The sequence below is a fragment of the Oryx dammah genome, unplaced genomic scaffold (genome assembly GCF_014754425.2).
Source record: "Oryx dammah isolate SB20612 unplaced genomic scaffold, SCBI_Odam_1.1 HiC_scaffold_18, whole genome shotgun sequence".
Classification (NCBI taxonomy): Eukaryota; Metazoa; Chordata; class Mammalia; order Artiodactyla; family Bovidae; genus Oryx; species Oryx dammah.
In genome coordinates this window covers 118,006,853-118,029,209 of record NW_024070202.1, presented here as the reverse complement: position 1 = coordinate 118,029,209, position 22,357 = coordinate 118,006,853, and the positions used below count along the sequence as shown (strand labels likewise).

General features: G+C 44.1%; 1 protein-coding gene across 3 annotated transcripts in view; it reads left to right on the top strand.

Moving 5' to 3' along the window:
* The window catches only part of LMBR1 (limb development membrane protein 1), a 133,007-nt gene that overhangs the window by 78,591 nt on the left and 32,059 nt on the right, over positions 1 to 22,357 (top strand). For all 3 annotated transcript variants that reach the window (XM_040260208.1, XM_040260209.1, XM_040260210.1), the window contains 4 exons: positions 1,497 to 1,569; positions 16,972 to 17,052; positions 19,223 to 19,299; positions 19,946 to 20,023. In XM_040260208.1, coding sequence (XP_040116142.1) covers positions 1,497 to 1,569; positions 16,972 to 17,052; positions 19,223 to 19,299; positions 19,946 to 20,023 — 309 coding nt within the window. The remainder of the gene's footprint in view (positions 1 to 1,496; positions 1,570 to 16,971; positions 17,053 to 19,222; positions 19,300 to 19,945; positions 20,024 to 22,357) is intronic.

The following is a 22,357-nucleotide window of genomic DNA, read 5'->3' as shown; positions in this document are numbered from 1 at the left end:
GGGCTCCCGTGGACACACGAGTGCGTCTTGTCCTCAGCGAAGCCCTCCCTGCCCGTTCACGGCCTCCCCTGGGGCTCCCGTGGACCCTTCTTCCTCCAGAGACTGGGGTGTCAGGGCCTTGACTGCTGCGGGAGGCCACCTCCCTTTCTTCCTGTTCCTTCCGGGCTTACAAGATGGCCATCTCTTATAATTACTTGTTTCTTACTATATGTTCTTATTTTATTATTTTATTTTGTTTTCAGCTCTTGGCCATAAATTTGTTCAAATCCTGGGAATTATTGGATTGCTTGATACTTGATAGGGATTGCATGATTGAAACTCCTTTTTCTGAAAATGCCTCATCAGGGTTCTGAAAGGATATGTGTATTAATATATAGGATTTCCATCATTTTGTTTTGTCCATCAACTCACAATTTATTGTTCTGCTGAGAAATAAGTAGTTTGGGGTTGAAGGACACAACATTAATAACAGCTCTGGGCTTCTTTTGGAGTTTTCCCAGAGCTAGGAAGAAACTTAGGATTGGCTCAGGGATGCCAGCTATGATGAGTGCAGTTCAGTCGCTCAGTCGTGTCCGATTCCTTATGACCCCATGAATCACAGCACGCCAGGCTTCCCTGTCCATAACCAGCTCCCAGGGTACCCACACTCATGTCCATTGAGTCGGTGACGCCATCCAGCCATCTCGTCCTCTGTCGCCCCTCCTCCTCCCGCCTCCAGCCCCTCCCAGCATCAGGGGCTTTTCCAAGGAGTCAGTTGTTTTCATCAGGTGGCCAGAGTGATAATAAATTTCCCACCTGTGATAATAAAGCCTTTAGGTTTTATCAGCAATGAAGACAATGCAGAGAATATCCCATATAAATTGGCTGTTGATTAGTGGGTTTTTCTGGTGGTTGATTTTACTAATGTTGTATGCTCTGGTAGTGAGTGTGTGTGTTCAGCACTCGGTAGGGTTCGGTCTGTAGGGTGATTTTCATAATCCCAGTGTTCAATATTTGTGGACATCTTTTAGTATATAAAGATGATGTAAATGGAAAGTATGAATGGTAGCGATTTCATTTATGGATTTCTTGTTCTACCTACACATTATACAGGTTAAAGTATTAATAGATGAGAAACCATTATTGGACTGGGTGATCTGCTCCTTCCAGCTCCAGAGAACTGGCTTGGGCACAAAGAGATTACTGCATTCAGCTTTTTGAATGTTTAGAATGCTTGCATTTGTGTGCCTTTGAGAGAGTTGCAGAGTTCTTTCATTCTTTAAACTGAAACAACCCCAATTTAGATGTATGTAGATTTTGTAAGAATCAGCTTTCAGTTCGCTTAGTTGTGTACCAAGACTTTTTTTACTTAATTCGCAAATAGGATAGTTTGAGCATTTTTATTTTAGATTCTATTAATTTGAATAATTGTCTAAATTATAGGCCAAGTAGCCTAAATGTTCTCATAAACACTGCTTTCGTAATGTATTATTCAATAGTGTGGTGTTTACATTTAGATTCTTGAAGACCTGGATGAGCAAATTTATATCATTACCCTAGAGGAAAAAGCACTCCAGAGACGACTCAGTGGTATGTATTTGTTATATTTATTGCGTATTTAGACCAGAATACAACATTAGTTAATTCTAAAAAGACAGATAAATGAGGGGAGAAAGACAAGCCCCTCAGGCCCTTGTGCTGGTGCCCGAGGCTGAGATGGCAGAGGAGCTCGTGCACTTCCCAGGTGAGGCCCGTGTGCTGAGGAGCGGCAGCGCGGGGCCAGGCCCCCCCTCACTGAAAGTCGCTGTGATCTGGCAGGGTCCATTCAGCGCCTAGACACTGGCCACTAGGCGTGCCTGCCCTCCACCAGATGCTCACATCCGACGTGGGTCAGGACTTAGCGTTGCTGGCGTGTTGCAGGTTTGTCTCAGTGGCTGTCCCATCCCTTCCATGTGTCTGTCCTGTTGAAATCGCGAATGTGTGGTAGAAAGCAGTGTTTCTTCTATAAGAAGGGCCCGATTAGATTGCTGTACTCAGGAACTCTGTCCTCATTTGGGGATACTGTTCATTACCAACGGATAACCACATAAACCTGTCAGAGACTTTAAAATTTAAATTTCCATTACTGATCAGTTTTAGCTTCAAATGATGAACCAGTAAAGAATAGAGTAATGACAGTTTAACAGAGAAATGACATAGTAAAATTTATTTTACTCAGATGATTTTCACCCTGCACTCTTTTCTCCTATGCAGTTTTCTTTTAAATGTTGAAAACTTACCACCGAGATCAGATTATTAATAGCTAACTATATTTTACAATCATAATTCAAGAGTAGGTATAAAATGGAAGGTTACTTTAACTACACAATATTGAGAAATGGGAAGAAAGATACCCATTTTCTTCAGTTATAGATAGTGAATTTAAATCATCAACCCCAAAATGTTGATATTAGATATTATTCTTAGATCAAAGAATTTCAGATTGTATCTATTCTAGAGAATTCTTATCAGTAATAATTATATACTTTGATACTGTTAGCTTTTAGACTGGAACTACATGTATCTTTTATTCTTCTAACGTTATTAAAGCTATAAACCTATTTAACTTAAGAATTATAACTTTAATCAATACTGTCAGCTTTCTAATATTTCATTAAAGTAGTTAATATTGTAATGAACTTGTCTTATTTAGATAATCACGGCATTGTATACTAAATCTGCCTGGATCATTCAGAATCCATGTCTAGCTGCCCCCTGCAGTGTGGGGCTATGTCTCATCTTACATACATACCGCTTCTGTCTTACAGATCAGGAGGCTCAGATCTAGGAAGGGTAAAATACAGAGCTCTGTGAATTAAAGAATTTGAAATAAGGCTAATCAAAAGAAACCCCAAAATGTAGGGTTTTCTTACTTTGTCCTTCAACAGTGGAGAAAAAAAGTCTCTCCAGAATTTCTCTAGATCCTTAGCTCCTCAAATAAAAAGTGGCTCCGTTACAGCTAAAGAAATTGAAGAGGAAGCACTTACAGGAGTTCAAGGTACTATACAATGAGGCAAAGCCAAAATAAACCATCCCAGCTAACACAGTAACGGTACAGCTTGCAGGGGATTACGAGTAATACGATCTGTGACTTCCTGCCAGTCCTTTGCCTTCCAATGCAGGGGACGCAGGTTCGATCCCTGGTCGGGGAACTAAGATTGCAGGTGCCCTGCAGGCAAAAACCCAAAAGGTAAAACAAGCAATATTGTAAAAATTCAGTAAAGACTTTAAAAAAAAGAGGACGATGTGATTGCCAGTGAGACTTAAAAAAAAAAGGACGATGTGATTGCCAGTGATGGGTGTGCTTTTATTTTCTGCCATTTTGGGAGGCGATGCACTACTTCTGACCGGCGGTGGTCATTAAGAATCTTTCCAGTGAGACTGTGTGTTGGGGTATGTTGGGATAAAGCTGTCGCTTTGCTCTTTGCAACTGGTTAGCACTGTGGACTGTTGAAGGTGGAATATGGAGGGTTCTGAAGCAAAATGGACATTTTGATTAAGACAGGTTAAGAATTATGAGCTTCAGTAAGTATATTTTTCAGTTGTGCAGAGGGAAGAAAAGCCATGATGGCACAAAGCCCTATTCTGTAATTTGCTATTTAAGAAAACATAGGTCATAGGAGGTTAGCAGGCTTCCCCGATGGCCCAGCGGGTAAAGGATCTGCCTGCAGTGCAGGAGACCAGGAGGTGCAGGTTTGATCCTTGGTTTGGGAAGATCCCCTGGAGGAGGAAATGGCAACCCACTCCAGCATTCTTGCCTGAAAAATCCCGTGGACGGAGGAGCCTGGTGGGTGACAGTCTGGAGGGCTGCAGAGTCAGACACGACTGAACACAAATTCACTACTAGGAGGTTAGTGATGGTGAACATCCCGTGGAGTATATTTAATACAGCACTCTGCCACATACGCTGTGTTGTAATAGTTATCGTAGGTTTTAAATTATTCTTAAATAGTGAAGTTTAAGTTTTTACTCTGGGCTATTAAAAACAATTTCAGGATAGAGTAACAGATTTTAAACACTACAGCTAACAGTGGTGGTCCACCCAGGACTTGTGGTGGTGTTTGCTGAGGGCACACTGGCGGTGCTTGCTTGGCGCGTGTGGGCTGACGGGAATCGTGTGTAGGTTGGGGACATCTGCATGGTTGCTCTGATCCCAGCTTTGTGGTTACCTGATGAAACATGATACTTGATGTCAAAAGGGACTTAATTGTGGGAATAACACTATTTTGCTCTGGAAGATAAGATGACTTGTGGTAATCATTATATGCCTGAGCTCGGTTTCCATGCTGGCGTTTAAGTTATCAGCACAGCTTTGGCATGCGTTGCCTGCCTGTGACTTCTCTGCTGCTCCTCCTTGACACTTGATGGTGCTAGAGGTTTTGTGCTTGTTAATAGTGTTGTTATTTCTTAAAAGACAGTAACAAAGCTAACTGGCACACTATTACGGAGAAGCTGGCCTGCTTCCAGCCTGCCCCACTCTCTCCTCCCTTTTTTGTTCACCACGCTTCTTTCTCGAAGCACCAGACATCGTGCAGGTGAATTTAGAACCCGAGTCTTGAGATCGTGGGCTAGTTAACTGAAGAAGAGGAAGAGACGTGGTGAGACTGCGTGAAGGCTGCGTCCAGTGCTGAAGGACCTGACAAGAAGTGGAGGAAGGTGGTGTGTGTGTTTCTGGAGCGGGAGGGAGCCCGTGCAGCCCGCCCTGGAGAGGGCAGCAGTGACGGTGCCTTTTGCCCTTGGCCTCTTTCTGGTCCGGCCGAGGAGCCCGGGGCTGTCCTGTGGGCTCAGACTCTGGTCCGCACGTCTCCTTGGGGCCGTTTCGGCCCCCGGTTCCTGCGGTCCCCTCCCCCTGGACACCCTGCGCCAGCTCTGGGGCGGAGCGCAGACGGGTCGGCCACAGGCCCACAGCGCGCGCGGCCTCCCCTCTGTCTGAAGTCTCGGCTCCCCAGAAGCCCCAGCGGGGTCCTGCTTGCCGCCCGCCCGCCGGCACTCCTGGAGCCTGCCTGGGCTGCCCTTGCTGTGTCAGACGCCGAATCCGTGTCTGCAGACCCTGACCTGACTGACCGCGTCTCCTCTCTCCAGCCGCTCTCCCCTCCCAGGCTCGGGCTGCTCCCTGCGGGAGGACGCGCGCTGTCTGCTCTTGCACGAGCGCACCCGCCGCCGGGCCGGCCAGTCCTTGGTGGTTCCGGCGTCCCCCCTCTGGGAAGCCCCTGGAGCCCTCCCTTCTGATCGCCGGGCAGCTGCTTACTGCCGCCGTGCGAGCGCGGGCCTCGTGGTGCGCACGCGCTCGTGCCGCCGGGGCCTCGGCCCCTGCCGCCCAGCGCTGGCTTCTCCAGCTCGCTTCCCGCAGCCGCTCAGAGCGGACACTTTCCACACATGCCGTGTGTTCACCCTCGTAACTTCTCGCCGCCGCCGCTTGCCCCGCATTGCCTTCGTCCCCAGGCTTCACCAGAGTTACCCTAGTGCCAGGCTGTCGTCACAGCCCGTGCCTCGTGTGCGCTCTCAGGCCCCTTCGCACTCCCCGCGGTGTGCTCACGCCTGGCGAGACCGCGGCCTCGGTGCAGCCCGCCCTGCGCGTCCTCTGCCCGCGTGGCGGTTCACCGCTGACTGTGGCCGCCTGACCTTTCTGCCTGTCTGAGCAGACAGCCTCTAGACGACTGCTCACGTCTTCTCCCAGACCTCCTTCGCTGTCACTCTCAGCTGATACTTTGCTTCCTGTTTTGTCGAGAAAGCAGAAGCTCTCGTGTCAGAACTCTGGCCCCTCGCCTGGGTTTGCCTGCGCGCTGCCCCCTGTGCGCGCGGCGCCTGGCCGCCCCGCCGCTGGGCCGAGGCTGCGGCCGGCCCTCCCCGGGGCAGCGGGCCGCGCCCTTCTCCCCGACGGCAGGACTCCCAGAAGCAGCTGGCCCCCTTCCGTCAGCACAGGGAAGTACCGGGATCTTTCTCAACAGAAAGAACGAACAAGGAAAGGAGTAAGGAAAGGAAGTGTCCTCAAGAACAGTTGATCTAAGAAGGAAGTGGAAAATGTTAATCGAGCCCGATTGAGAATTCCAACTTCGCAACTGTCTTTCAGAAAGCTCCTTCCCTCCCGCTAGAGGTCAAAGCACAGTTGTGTGAGTTTTGAGCCAGGGCGGTACGTTAATGACGTGTTAGGCCAGTTTACATCCACAGCCTTGCTCAAAGGTGAGGCTTGGCTCACTCCCGCCTCCGCGGCTACCGCGACCGGCAGCCCCCCGCCGGCTCCGTCCTCCTGGGGATGCAGCCGCTCCGCTCGGTTTCCCGGTCCCGACGCGCTCCTTGCCCTCCCGCCTGACGGGCTGCTGCTGCTCAGCCTGCGGGGCTGGGTCTTCCCCGGCCCCCCTCCCTCACGTGGGCCGCCTCGAGCCTCGGTCCTGGCGCGCCTCTCTGTGTGCCGCCCTCCTGGCCGGCCCTCCGGCGCCGCAGCTGCTGGCCCCCAGCTCTGTAGAGCCTGGTGTCTCGTGCACACTCCACTGGGCTGTCCAGTTGGCGTCCTGAACACATCTCGTCCGAAATCAGCTCAGTCGGCCTTCCTTCACACCGAGCCGTCCCTGCAGGTGGCAGACCCGATCTTCAGGTGCCCAGGCAAATTCCTTGGCGGCTCTTCATTCCGGTGTGGATCCTCTGGCTTCAAAGCCTCTCCAGCATCTGACCACGCTTTACCCCTCCCTGGTCTGAGCGACGGCCAGTCACCGCTAGCTGGGCTGGTGCCGGTCCCCGTCGGCTCCCTGCGCCCATCCTCGGCCTGCGAGGCAGGAGGGCATTGAGGGTCAGCCCTCCCCAACTCGGGGGCTCCTGGCTGCCCCTGCCTCTGCCTCTCAGCTCTTTCCCTGCCGGGTCCCTTCCCCATGGGCTTTCCCTCGGGTGAGCTTCCGGGCCAGTGCTGCCAGGCCTGCCTCCCTCCCGGCACTTCTTTTCTCCTTCCCCTTCCTTGTTTGCACAGCACTTTTGGTCACTGATGTCCTGCTCATTTCTCGTACTGCCCTGCTCCCTGCCTGGAACAGGAACTCAGCAGGCAGGGCTGTATGCTGGTTTTCTTCCTGACCCTCTGACACTACCAGGCACGTGGTGGGTTGGGAGTAAGTGGACAGGTGAAAAGCAGACACAGTGATATGTCATTTTACCCGAGATGTGAAGAATGAAGAAGTGAAATTTGGTGATAGCACAGAACCCACCGCGTGGAACAGTGTTTAGAAAAGCCCATTGTAGAGACCTCTGGAGACCGTGTGTTTGGTGTTAGTGAAGGAAGAGAAATAAAGCCATTTTCCCTGTATTGTTAAGCCATGAAATTGGAGCAGTCACAACCCATTTCTACTCCAGGACCCCTGAAGAGTAGCCCAACAGCAAGTCCCATTACATTAATCTTGGTAGAAAATCTTTTGTAATTGCTTCCCAGGATTAAGATACATATACATTAGCCTGTTTAAATGTTTAAGTCGCACAGCAGCATTAATTGAAATAATTAGCTTTCGTGTGTATAGCCTATGGGTGTACTGGGTAACTTTAGAAGTACATAATGAACAGGAATTATTTTTTGTTGTTTAAGTTCAAAACCTTCACAGTTCTTTTAATGTGATTTATTTTAAAATATAGTCTTTGAACTTAATGGTTCAATTCCATTTTTTATGTACTATTTTCATCTTCATGATAAAATGTTAGTATATCACCTTTGGTGGCAATTACTTTTCCTGCTTCATTCTTATCTTTTTAAAAGCTTTTTCCATTGAGGTTTGTACTAATTATTTACTCTTAAGAGCACAGAAGATGTACTGATTTCATTTTTGCTGTATTTTTATATTATGAAAAGTAAAAGATTGAAAAAAACTCCCACACATCCTCATTTTTTGTGGAACTCAGTAACCTGTAGTCCTGGAATCTTGCTGTTTATCCCTCAGCCAAGTTTACCAGGCAGTCTGTGCTTGCTCAGAGTGGTGGCGTCCTGTCAGAGGCTCTCCCGTCATCATGGGAAGCGTGGTTGGCTGTGGAATGTCTCTCACATGCCACCCTCCACGGTGTAAGGACGCGCTGGGCTTCATCTCAGGTCCTCAGCGCTATTTTCATCTTGACTTGCCCTCAGCATTCTTTATAGTCTAGCAATGGTTATTCTGTTGGTTATACCACTGATGTAAGAGTAACTCAGATTTACCAGACACTGGGAGTCGTAGACAGTCTGAAGTTGATCAGATACTGACTTTCATCAAGAACATGCATAGCAAAGATTGTTGACACTGAATGACCCCTTTGGGGGTAATACTGTGACAGAAGAAAGGATTTAGTAATATCTTGACTTTATGAACTAACAGAAAAGAATATTAATTCTACTGGTAATACTAATTCAATGGTTTCTTTTAGTAAGGCACCGACATTTGGGTCCAAGGGTCTGAAACTGTAGGAGACATCTTGTCACAATTTATTCAGCTTCTTGGGCCATAGAATCACTTCCATGACAATAAAATATGGCCCAAATAGTGAGATGAAAAAGGGATGAAACGAGGTGACTGAAGAGATACAGTACCAGTAGATGGAGAATACTTTGGAATAATTCAAGAGTCAAGTGTGTATTCTCTGAAACTGAGAGAGAGAGATTGCTCTGTGTAGACAATCTAGGTTTGTTAGCAGGAGATGAGTTTCATGCACATGACCTGCTTGTGTAACCACACCCAGGTCATGATGGTGTTCCCGAGGGTAACGTGTAAAGTAATCTTAACACCTTATCTGGCTTGAGGTACACCACTACCTTGTAGCTAAAGTAGGAAAAAAAAGGGCCAAACTTTTCATTGTACACAGTTTCATATAATGTTCCTAAAGTTGTTTAATATTCTGCATATTGCCTGTGATCATTTTATAATGAAAGTATTTTGCATTTTCAAAATTGTGTTGGATATAAAAAGAAATCTCATATTACTTGGTTCAGTAACTAGCCATATTTTTGTGCATATGTCAGAAGTAAACAATTTTAACAAATGTTAGCATTGCGAATGGAATAGAAATGGAAGTAGAATTTTTGGGTGTATGACTTGTCTGTCTCCTCTATAGATGGTAATAGTGTTTGTTCATGCCCAGGTAGATGTTTCAGAGATTGCATGTCCAGGCTTCAGTTTTCAAAAGCTTTGTGGGGTCTGTCTAATCACCAGTGGCTTTATGGTGTATAGTAATTGGTGTTTGCTTAGGGGATGGAGACTGTTCATTCTATGAATTATTAGGAGTCTTGGGTTTTAACAACAAACTCGTTTATCTAAGTGACTAGGAATAATGAAAAGTATTTGAGTGACCTCACATTCTTGGTGACAGAGATAACTTTGGTCAGTTCAAAGTACTAAATATGATCAAAAATTTAAAGAATTGCTTAGATAATAGATTTTATAACGAGCTTTGTTTTGTCTGTACACTAAATTTGAAAGTTAAATGAAACAGTATATACTAGAGGCATCTGTTTTCAAGTAGTAATCATTAGAGACTAAGTTTAGGGCCCTGGGTTGTTTAGGGTACTGATTTGTTTAGGGAGATTGTTCTATTGCTTCATATTCTTTGAGTTATTTACATAATCATTTGGAGATTTATATTGGTTTTTAGAAATGCAGCGTTATATATTGTACAGTAAATAGTGTCTGCCCTTTAATATATGAATACGTGGCCGTTAAGGCTCTCTTACATATTAAGAAAAGGTGTGAAGACAGCCTAATTGTTGAAATGCTGGACTTTGGGAAATTCTGTTATCTTAGGAGGAAAATATTTTCAATGCCACACTAGTTTTTCAGCTTAAGAATAAAGCTGGGAAAAGTTGCCTTCAGCTATTAGTTTTCCTGAATCCAAAGAGACGGGTGGGGCAGGATCAAAAATACTCATTTGATCAAAGTTATTGGCTCTGAAGGTATTCTTACCTGTGTAAGAAAGATGAAAGGTGTTGTTTTTATTGCATGCTAGTAACAGTGTAATTTTGAACTAATTGGTGGTGAACTGCCAATCACCTGGGGGAGTGCAGATAGATACTCTGAGGATTCCCTTTGAGGTAGTGAAGTCTTATGTTGAGGCTGGAAGGAAAACAGAATGATACCGTTAAATTGACCTTAAATGAGCTGCTTTGTGGTTTTCTTGGAGAATCCCTTTTTATTTTTCATGACTAGTCCAAACAGGTTTTGTCTACCAATTTGACTTATTGACTAGACAATGCTGACATTCAACATTTTAGATTCATTTTGAAATAAAGTAATGATAATATAGTTCTTTAGGATATTTTGATGATTTTGTTGGTATAATTTAAATTTGTAGAACATTCCAGTACTTGTTTGTGGAGTGTCATGATTCCTTACAAGAGCCATCATTTCCTTTTATACTGGAATATTCTGCCCAAACAAGCTTACTTTTCTCACGTAGCTAATGAGATATACACTAAAAGGTGGTGATGTCTTTGAAAATTGTGTTATTCCAGATGAAAATCTAGTCATTTAGTAAAACGATAATTTCTTTTAAGGACAATAAGAATGTAATCTTGGTTTTAGTGTGCAGGTCACTCAGTGTTTATTAAACTACTACCTATTGTGTGCCTAGCATTGTGCCATCAAAAAAATAAAAACAGTATTACAGAAACATCACTTTAGTTACTTTCCTTTGAAAACTTTGATTGGCTTGGACATCTGTACTGAGCTTTTTAGATATCACACCCACAAAGTAGGCATTTATGTCTTTTAATTTTACATTAACAGCAGGAATGCTATCTACTCTGATTCCATTTCAAAATTCTGAATAGTCATCAGATTATTATTTCTAGCAGTGAACTGGTTACTGGAATTATGCTTTTCTCTACAAGCATAGGGGATGAAACATAGTTTGGGATTGTATTTGTAATTTATTAGGTGCAGAAGTTAAATGAGCATTAGCTACAGATGCATACCATATAATTTATAAAGAAATGGAATGAAAAGTAAAATGTTCTTACCTCTAAGACTATTAAATTCAAAGATACTTGAAAATCTTATAATGCTGTGCCGTCTTACTGTAAATCTCTTTGTTATACAGAAGTGTCCATTAATTCTGTAACTTAAGTCTCTGTCTTTTGCTTTGGTTGCCAGAAGCTCTGGATTTACAGTAGCAGTGTAGTAGTTTGGGGGCACACTACCTGGATACCTCTCTACTATCTTTATCCCCGTTCTCTAATCAACTGTATGTTGGGAAGCAAAAAAACTCATGAGTTCTGGAAATAGTGTATAACATTTTAGCACTTTCAAGACCTCAGGTTCTGCAAAGGGGAGAGGATTGGATTTCTGTCTCTTTAGTGATGGGCGGTGGTGAGAACAGAAGTGCAGTGGGATGGTCCTTCCCTTTCCTAGAAATCCCGGTGAGACGGGAGCTTTCTGGTTCCATAGGAGGGCTCAGCGCGCCGCGCTGTCTTGTGTGGTTGGCCTGAACCCTCTCTTGAGTCTCTTGCTTTAAGAAAGGAGTGCTGTTTGTACCCTGAGAGATGCCAGAGCACTGAGTCTTCCTCCTCCCGAGTCGGTATTTATGGCCAGTTCGCCCCTAGTCCCCAAGAACTGCAGTTACTGGTCCTGCAGATGTCCCTCACTGGTTGAGGGCCGGTTTGCCCGGAGAGGGTTGAGGGAGCAAGGGCAGCATGTCTGGATGTGGTGTTTGCTCCGGGCTGATCGTGAGGGCCAAGGTGAGCATCTAGAGACCGTGCTTCTGGTTGGAGTCAGCTGTTGGGAGAGACTAAGGAGAATTCGTACTCAGCCCCCCAGAGCAGTACAGGTTATCAAAGAGATATCACTAGAGCAGAAAAAAAGACTGCCTAGAATGCGGGGACAAGTTTTAAAATTTAGTAGATGAGAGATGAGGTAGTCCTTGTGATAGACAGAACAGGGTCTCAGGGAAGCATCCAGGTCCTCCGCTCCGGAGCCTGTGCGCACGTCTCCTTGCATGGGGACAAGGCCTGCGCACTGCTTTAGTGAGGGGTTGCGATTACCCTGGATGGGCTGGTGGGCAGGCACCGTGTTATCACAGCAGCGTGAGGAGTGAGCGAGGAGGCAGGCGGCCACAGAAGGGGCCGTGGTGCAGAAGCAGAGGGTGGACTGGCCCGAGGAAAGGCCCCCGAGCCCCGGAGAGCCGGCCGTCTCCAGCAGCCGGTTCTCCCTGGAGTCTGCAGAGGGCGCAGTCCTGCCCCGCCTCCGGAAGTGAAGGCAAGACGTTTGTGCAGCTTCAAGTCACTGAGTTTATGGTAGTTGGTACAGTGGCAGTGGAGAAATGATACAGTCCTTCTGAAAACGGAATCCATCATCTGGTAGAATCCAGTGAGAGAAAGGAAAGTGCAGAGAGGAGGAAATCAGTAATGAAATAATAGACGTGGACCACAGCGCTAACATAGCTCGTCTAAGTAACATCCGGAGGGACGAAAAAGAACAACTAGGAAAAAAGCAAATAAATAATAGAAGAAATAGTCAGTGAGCTGAGGAAAGGACTGAGTGTACATCAAAAAGGTCGCAGAGTCCTAGGTAAGATTATAGCAAGAAATTGAAAAGATCCAGTTATCCTATTAGATTCATGAATTCTAAGAATAATGATAATGATAATAAAAAAAGGTTTACTGGCTTTCACATAGAACAGTCACTTACAAAGGAGAGAGAAAGAAGAATTAAACTTCCCCTGTGTCACCTGTTAAGGATTATTGAGTACTCTGGAGTCTTCAGGGTGCAGGGAATATAGCAATTAAAAATTTATGCATTTCTAAAGATGTCATGTACCTATTAGGACAGAAAAGGGCATTCATTTATTTATTCATTTTAGAGTAGTATATTTAGTGACTAGGTACTATTCTAGTCATTAAGGATATGGTAGCTCCATACCAATGGAAGAATGTAGTAATAATCTTAAAGTAAGTATTTTTAAAACCACCTCAGCACAAACCATGGTTTAGTAGGGGTGGGTGGAAAGCAGTGAGGGAATGGTTTCTAGAAAGCATTGTGAAATTTCACCTTGGTGGGGGATCAGTTACCTAGTAAGGTTTCCCTGTGGGGTTTTATGTTGAAACAAATATAAGTCTTAAGTCTGTGTGCTCAGAATGAGAAAGTAACCACTGAAGTATCAAATTAACATGAGGGAAAAGAATAAACAGAAATTCCACTGGCTGGGGAAAGAAGAAATGATAAGGAAACTAAGATAAACAGGAATCACGAAATCCCGTGAAAGGGGGGAGGGCATCACTCTCGGCCACAAGCCAGCTCGTGGGCAGCGGGGCTCAGGGCCTGCATGTCACTGATACGCTGCTGGAACCACCCGCCTTGCAGCCCGCTCTGTGTGCAAACTTCCAGTTACAGGAAACTGTCTCCTTATTTTTGAGGTGAGTTTTCAGATAAGCACAGACCTAAAGGAAGGAGAACTTGAGCAGAGAAGGCTGCACAAATGTTTTGAAATTTAGTAGACCTGAGAGAATTTTAGAAGTGACTAATTCAGCAGACCCAAGGAAGCTGCATCCTACACCATCTGTCCTTGATTAATACCCCAACCCCTGAAAGTCTCCAAAGTGGCAGCAGCAGACACCTGCCAAAATGGGGCTGAATGGGATGAATTAAGACAAGGAGGACTGGCTGAGAAGCCTGCTCATGAGAGTTTGATCCCCCATCTCTCCCCTCTATCCAGGGTCTCAGACCACTGCCTCTTCCCCACCCCAGCAGTAGAGGGAGTTATTTTCCAGAGAAAGGAAACCTGTGGCCTGGGCATGGGTCGAGGGAGTGGCGGATGGATGAGTTCTTACAGACTAAATGCCTGGGCCCCCGGCTCTCTTCGCTGGGACAGCTGAGCTCTAAAACCCCGAGAAGGAGATAGAGGAGTCTTCTCTGGGGACTCCGTCTGTCCAGGAGAGCCTCCCAGGCTCCTAGCAGTTGGGCACCCATGAAGAACGTGCTGGAGCGCCCAACAGGAAGTCTTGTTGCAATTGCAGTTTCAAATCAAATTATCATTTTAATGCTTCCTTCCTAAGTATGAACCGACAACTCCAACTCACCAGACTTAAGAGGAAGGCTTCTCCCAGGAAAGGAGGAACCAAGACGCACACACAGTAAAGGGCGCTGGGGGAGAGCAGAGCACGCACAGGCTAAGAACGCAGACAGGCGAACCTGTCGTTGGTGCTCTGTGAGAGACTGCGTCCACGAGAAAGGCCAGGGTCCCGCAGAAATGGAGCAGCGGGCGAGAGAAAACGCTCCTTGACATTGAGAGATGGTGATATATCTAAAGGATTGGAAGATAAAGAAGACAGGTCAAAATGGGCAGAAATAAGGTGGAGTTAGAATATCAGAGAACCAGTTCAGGACATCTAACATCCAACTAATAGGAATTCCAAGTGGGGAGAGCAGAGAAAATGAGATGGAGGAGATGACAAAATCAAGCAGATGTCCCAGTCCTAAAGGACAGGAACTCGGGAATTGAAAGTGCTCACCCAGGGCCCAGCCTGGGGCACAAGAGGGACTCCCGACACCTGGACAAGGGCCCACCTGTTCTCTGGGGGAAATGAGAAACAGTTCACACTCGGGCCCAGCAGGAAAAAGAGCTTCACACCGCTCAGAGCTATCACTGGGAGCTGGCAGATGGTGGAGCAATGGCATCACAGTTCTGATGAATAAGTAGTTTTGATCTGGCTAATAAATAATAATGGAGAAGGCAATGGCACCCCACTCCAGTACTCTTGCCTGGAAAATCCCATGGACGGAGGAGCCTGGTAGGTTGCAGTCTATGGGGTTGCCAAGAGTCGGACATGACTGAGCGGCTTCACTTTCACTTTTCACTTTCATGCATTGGAGAAGGAAATGGCAACCCACTCCGGTGTTCTTGCCTGGAGAATCCCAGGGACAGGGGAGCTGCCGTCTATGGGGTCACATAGAGTCGGACATGACTGAAGCGACTTAGCAATAAATAATAATAAATCTGTAAACACTAAAAGGAAAAGGCTCCCTTGCGATTCCTTGATTTTCCTGCATTAACTATTGCTTGATGACTACAGAAGATGAGAATTTAAGTCTGTGTAAGTCACATGCCTTGTCATCCTCATTTATGTTTTTTAAACGAAAAACTATGTTTAACCAAATTTTAATATTGACTTGGATAGTTTCAAAAAAATTATCTCCCATTCATCTTTCTTTGCAAGCTGCTGGAGGAAATAAAGACATTTGGGAGGAAAGTTTAGCTTTTAATTAGTGGTAAGTGCATAAAAAGCTAACCAAATGGAAAAAAAGATTAATACTGGGAGTAAAAAAGAATGTTTTGGAAGAAAGGAAAGCTAATGGTAGTATATTACATGGGTAAGCATTGGATAAAATTTGTATTGTAATAATGTAGACATTGAATATTGATCTAATCAAAATTATCAATATGATGTCTGAAAGGCGGAGATGAATATAAAGAAAAGCATTAAAGATAGTGGGGGTCATGATGTAATGATAAAAGGTAGGATTTGTGAAGGACATGCTACAGTTTTATAGGAGCCCCAAAATCTTAGGAAATACATAATGAAAAAAAATCTTAAAAATTGAGAAAAAGCTAATCAACCAAAGTACAGGTGTAGTGGGGGGGTTGTTTGCTCATTTCAGAATTTAGTAAATAGAAATGAGTTTCCCAAGTGTTTCAGTGATAAAGAATCTACCTGCCAACCCAGGAGATGTGGGTGCAACCCCTGGGTTGGGAAGATCCCCTGGAGAAGGAAATGGCAACCTACTCCAGTATTCTTGCAGGGAAAATCCCATGGACAGAGGAGCCTGGCGGACTGCAGTCCATAAGGCTGCAAAGAGTCAGACACGACTGAGTGACTGAGCCCGCACGCACGGAGCTGTACAAAGCGTTGGAGAAGCAGCAGAAAATACGGATAGGGCATGCACGTCAGAGGAACACCGGGAAAAAGGCATGCGCCCTTCATCCTGGTGAAACTTCAGGAGTCACAGTAGCCACTGCTGGGGAGACTGGAGAGCACAGATCTTCTTGACTTATGATGGGTTACCTCCTGATGAACCCATCATAAGCTGAAAATCCCGAACCTACCAAACACAGTTTAGCTTGGCCTACCTAAAATGGGTGCTCAGAGCACTGTGCTTATCGCACTTATGTTAGCCTACAGTTGGGCCAAATCATCTGATGTCAGACGTGTTATGATGAAGTGTTGCTAGAAATATAAATCATTACAATAATTTATTATAATCACAACATTTGAGGGGGAAGTAACCTTTAAATATCTTTTAAAACTGTAAATGCTCATATTGTTTGACTCTGCAGTCTAAATTTTGAGAATCTGTCCTACAGAAATAATAAAATCAGAATGTGCTATATGTGCCTAGTAGAATGTTCATAGTGGCAGAAACATTTGAGGAAAACCTGAATATTCATAAACAATAATTCTGGATAAAATTGACGTATGTCCATACTGAAATATTTATTCAGCTGTTAAGTTGGGCCTATTTGTCAGCATGGACATATCATTAACTAGGAAAGCAGGTGGTGAAATAATGTCTGATTTTCCCTATTCTTATAAAATATATAGTGAAGACTGTGAATATGAGGAAATGTGTGTCTGTGAGCATGTACTTGCAGATGGAGAGAGCCTCACCCAAGCTGCTGGCAAATTGTCCTGTTCGGGAGGTGGGATGACGAGGAGGCAATTTTGATCTTCTTTCACTTTTTATTACAAGCACGTGATACTTTTGTAATTAATTAAAAAATTAATGATAGATCAAGTAAGAGTTTTACCAGAGAAGACATTTTCTAGGAATCATGTAGTGTTTAATCAGCAAGCACCTGGAAGTTTTTCGGGGTACAGAAGGGGATGTATGTTTTTGTGAATCACAGCAGCCTTTGTTTTCATTATCAGTAATCAGGATTGGCAATGTGTTTTTTGTATTTTCATTAACTGTGAAGGCTGCCTGTTCTGGGCCCTGCCGTTCCACTTCTAAAATGTGCTTGCTTTCATAGGACTCTCTTCATCAGTGGAATATAATGTAACAGAGTTGGAACAAGAACTTGAAAATGTAAAGATTCTGAAGAAAAAATTAGGTATTGTACATTTTTTTCCTTTTTTCCTCGACTTATGTATTGGACTTTGTTTCTTATTAAAGACTTTACTGTAGTCTGTAATACTTTTAAAAATTATGAAGTCTCTCTGTTACAAGCCTTCAGTCTGCCTAAAACCATTAATAAAGAATGTCTTTTAGTTTGGAGGAAGGATGAACATGGATTTATTCACATTTTTAGTTGCTGTTTTGTATGTGTACAAAATGAGTTTTCATAGATGCTGCTGCTCAAATATATCACTCCACTATCTTTCACTTGTATTATTTCTGGTAAGTAATCTTCTGTTCTTCTTATCTTTGAGTGCCTTTTTTCCTTTGTATTTATCCTTGAGATCTGGGGCGTTTCCGGAGTGTGTGGCTTAATGTCTTTCATCCCCTTGGGCAGTTGTTGGTCATTGTCTCATCAGATACTGCAGCTGTGCCTTTTCTTTTATATCCCTAGACTTCAGCCACAACATGCTGGACCTTTTCACTCTTAATTTTTCGTTTTCTCTCGTTTTTAATTTATGTGCTTTGGTCTGATATTTTCTACTGATCTGTCTTCCATTTCACTCTTTTCAGCCATGTTACAACTGTTGTCAGAACTAGCTGTTGAACCCTGAACTTCAGTTACAGTGTTTTTCAGTTCTAGAATTTCCATCTGGTTATTTTTCTTGATTCAAATTGTGACATTTTCCATTTTGTCGCTTACATTGAGCATATCAGTTATTAATAGCTGCTGTAAAGTTGTTTTCTTTCATGTCCAGTATCAGGACCTGCTGAAAGTCTGCTTCTGTTGCCTTCTTTTTCTCTGTCCTACCTCCTGGTAACGTTTCTCATGTAAAACTGTAGAGACTCTGCATGACGCTTTGCTCTTATTGAGAGGATTCACTTTCACGTCTGGTTAGAGTTAGAGGACGGACAGGTCAGTCTAGTCTGTCTGGGCTTAAAGTCATTTGAGACTGGGTTTTGGTCTTCGTGAGGGCTTGTCTGCTTCCGATTTGTCCTTCCTCCTGGGGTACAGCTTGTCCTGTTGTCAACTCTGGCCGCGTCTGCTTCATGCAGTGTGAGCCTGACAGCAGCTGTGCTCGGCTTCTCTGCCTCCTTCTGCCCCCTTTGGTTCCTCTTCTCAGCCTCTGAGCCACTGATGCCTTGAAGGGGAAAGTAGCTGAGTGTTTTTGCTCTTTCCTTTCCCTGTGAGCACAGCCTCTCAAATTCTGGCCGCCTTGGTAGCTCCCAGCCCTCCTTGTGTCTCGCTGGCTCTGTTGAGCGTGCTGGAAGCTTTGCCCTCAGCATCTGTGTTATTCCCCAGCTTTGTGGGTCTATTTGGAAAGCGCTGTGTGAGGGAGCATGGTGCGTACTGAAGCCCCCGTCAGCTCACCTGGCAGAGAATGGCCCTCAGCTTCCATCATCGTGGCAGCTCTCTGATATCTTCACACACACTGCTTTTTAAAAAATTAAATGTGATCCAGCTTTTCCAGTTGTGGCATAAGGATTGGGGTGATACAAGGTAGACTTAGTCACTAGAGTTTTGCTTCCAGCCTTTAGAAAACCGGGATTGTTTATCTTTAGGTGTGGGATTAGAGAGGATTCTTACCCATGTTACCTGGTACTCCAGATCTCTGCCAGTATGTCAAACTATCAGTATGTAAATATGTAAATTAAAAAAAATACAGAGATCACTGTATTTTCAGGAGTCAGCTGTATGTCCACAATATATTTCAGTAAGAATTGAAATGTCTTGCAGCGTTCCCTGGTGGCTCAGACAGTAAAGAATCTGCCTGCCGTGCGGGAGACCTGGGCTCCATCCCTGGGTTGGGAAGATCCCTCTAGAGAAGGGAACAGTAACCTACTCCAGTATTCTGGCCTGGAGAATCCCGTGGACAGAGGAGCCTGGCGGGCTACAGTCCATGGAGTTGTCAAGAGTCGGACACGACTGAGCAACTTTGACTTCACTTAGCAGAGTTAAGATTTGAGCATCACAGGACTGAGTAGCAAACTGGTTTTAAAAGTAGTTTGTGGAAGAAAATTAAAAACAATTTATGGCTTTAGGAAAATATTTATGTAAAAATAATACATACTGGTTGTAGCAGTAGGGAATGAAAATGTAAGTCTGGAGAGAATTTTTAGAAATTGCTGAAACATTCATTCTATTTTGCTTTTCCTTCTCATAGAGAGGCGCAAAAAGGCTTCAGCATGGGAAAGGAACCTGGTGTATCCTGCTGTTATGGTTCTTCTCCTCATTGAGACAGTAAGGATTTATTTGCTGTTAAATAAAGCAAATTATTTTCTATATACTTTAGCATTTGTGTATGGCAATTCCCCTAGCTAAATGTTTTCAGGTAAATTGATTTTCTGTCAACAGGCTTAAAATCCATGTATGCTGTTTTTTTTTTTTTGGTAAAAAACTCAGTAGAGCAAGAATTAAAATTAAGGGGAATTTTTTAAAAGTTCTCAAGATTATCTGTTTCCTCATAAAAGCAGGAAGTTCATTCTTTTGTTTCAGTTGAAAATTAGGAAGAGACCTATGTTGCTGATGCCCGGCTCAAGCTCTGTGATAGGGCGTGAGGGTTACTGCATTCGTTCTGATAACATTCTACCATCTGTTAAATATGTGCAGTTGGGGCTTTCTAGTTGGTGAGGTTGGTTAATAAATGGACCTATGTTACTAGCTTTTGTCTCAAGCTTTGAGATCACAGTACTTTGCAGAATTTTTGAGAATTTATTCTGAAATTTTTATGGTCTCATTATTTCAGGTTTATATGTAGAATTTTGGTCTTTACTGCTTTTCTTCTATTTTGAAGCATACATTTGGTTGGTTACTGAGATTTTAATATATGTATATTGGCAAAATGTCTTTGAGAGTCAGAACTGATGGCTTACTTTTTCTTTTGTAGTCCATTTCTGTCCTCTTGGTGGCTTGTAATATTCTTTGCCTGTTGGTCGATGAAACAGCGATGCCAAAGGGAACAAGGGTAAAGTAAAGCACTTCCTGTCTTTCTTTTGATGAAGGATCCATGTCTGCCCTGAGTGTTCCAAACAGGTGGATGAAAGCACCCGCCTTCATGTACATATGCACTTCAAGCTGTATGCACTGCTTTATGCAAGAGCTTTCATAAACAGTGTTTATAAACTATGGTTTTTGTTTCTAATTTCTTATTTTAGATTGTCTGGGCCTTGTATCAAGTATCAGAGTTTCCTTTTATACTTTTTATTAGAGTTTATCTTTGTTTTACTGAAATTCATATTTGTGATCCTTTAAGAAAATGTATATTCTGTGAAATAGTGAAATATAAAGAGTTTATATTGAGATGATTGGATGGCATCATCGAGTCTATGGACAAGAGTTTGAGTAAGCTCCGGGAGCTGGTGATGGACAGGGATGCCTTGCGTGCTGCAGTCCATGGGGTCGCAGAGTCGGACACAACTGAGCGACTGAACTGAACTGAAAGAGTTTATTAGATGGATTCATTGAGTTTGCAAAAGATCCAGATATGGTTGTGAGGACTCCTGCTTCAGAAGCGTTAGACATTGTGCGAACTTGAATCAGAATGTTCAGCTGCTCGAGGGAGTCAGATGTACATCTTTTCACAAATTGACTTAATTTTTTCTCTTTAAAAAATTAATGATTTTATTAAATTCCAGAAGTTAGTCTATTTATATATTTTTTCCATATGGAAAGTAATTCCCACTAAATACTCATATAAGCCTTTCTTTTTCTAGGTGTCTTTATAAACCTTTGGATACTTAAAGTAGCCTTTACGTTTTGACATTTTATTATCCTTTTTGAAGTTAGCACCTTTGCCATTTCCCTATAGAAATGACTTCAAAACTTTTCCAAACTTTTCATTCTTTGGGGGGAAAAAATTTCCTTAACCCTTTCTAGGATCTTCTGTCTGGTCTAAGAATTAAATTGAAATGAGACAGATTAATAGAAGAAAACTATTCAATTACGTTTATAAGGGAGCACTGTAAGAATAATGAGACCCCAGGACAAGTTGGGCAACTGAGGCTTATATTCCATCTTAGAGAAGAAGAGGGTAGGGGCTTGGGACTCTGGGGGGAATGAAGGCAGTTCTCCTGGAGATGGAGAAGGCAGCTGTTTGGTAAACAACTGGACCCAGAACAGACTTTGGTCTCCAGGTCCTGCCAGGGTCCGGGGACCACACTCAGCCCTGACCCTGGAGGGCCTGGCGATGGTGCTCATCGTGGACCAGGGCCTCTGTCCACACTCTTCAGGCAGTTAAGGGGTGAAGCGGAGGCGGGCTAAAGTGGAAGGCCGGCTGTCTTCTGTTTCTTAAAAACAATCAGCCTGAAGTGACCCTTGCCAGAGAGATGCTTTTTGGGGTAGCAGACTTTGCTTCCCTACACGCCACTCTCTGCACCACATGACCCACTGTTTGTCTCACAGAAGAAAGCCAACATTTATCTTAATTCCTTTCCTTCAGTCCAAGATGCAGAAGTGAGCTCTTTGGGCAGTATTTTCAGTTTAACTCCCTGCCCCCAGCCCCTTCAGCGCCTGGCCACCTCCCACTGCTGGAGCCTCCCAGCTTGCCCCAGGTTCCGATCCACCAGCCGACAGCAGCAGGGAGCAGCCCTCTCCCACCTGCAGCCTCGTCCTCGTCACTGCTTGGACACAGGTCCAGTGATCGAGCAGGGCGTCCCCTACCGTGTTGACCTCCGGCTGCTTTCTAACCCAGTTCCATGTAGTTAGTGCACACTGGGTGAGGGCCGAGCCCCACGACACTTTTGTGCTATTCCCTTTGTGCATGGTAGACAGGGACATGCACGTGGTAGGCTCTGTTTATGATTGTGTAATAGAATCAGAGCATCTTAATCCTGCCTGTAGGCCTTCTCTTGAGACAGAGAATGTTTCCAAGGTGTTTTCCATCTGAGTTAATAAGATTTCTATTAGCATTATTTATTTTTCTTCAAAAAGTTTGACAAAAGTTGACAAATTCTTTGTCCCTTACCTTATTTATATATGAATTTTCAATGAGTATTCTCACTTCTGTATGCCTAAATTAGGTTGTATAAATAATATGTATAATGTTATTTATTGTTTTTTTGTTTTTTTCATTAGGCTGACTTTATATCCCATATCCCTAATTATCCTCGTATATCTGTTACATGTCATTGAAGCTGATACCAGAATAGTAGTTCGTATTCAGAGAGTTGCTTTAATTAAAGCTTAGGAAAAAATTGTCCCTGCTTCAGTAGGAAATGATTTTTTGCCTTTCTGGCCTTTTAATAACTACTGCTTTTCTTGCTTGTTTTGTTAAGTTCCAGATAAAGGTGGATTTTGCGAA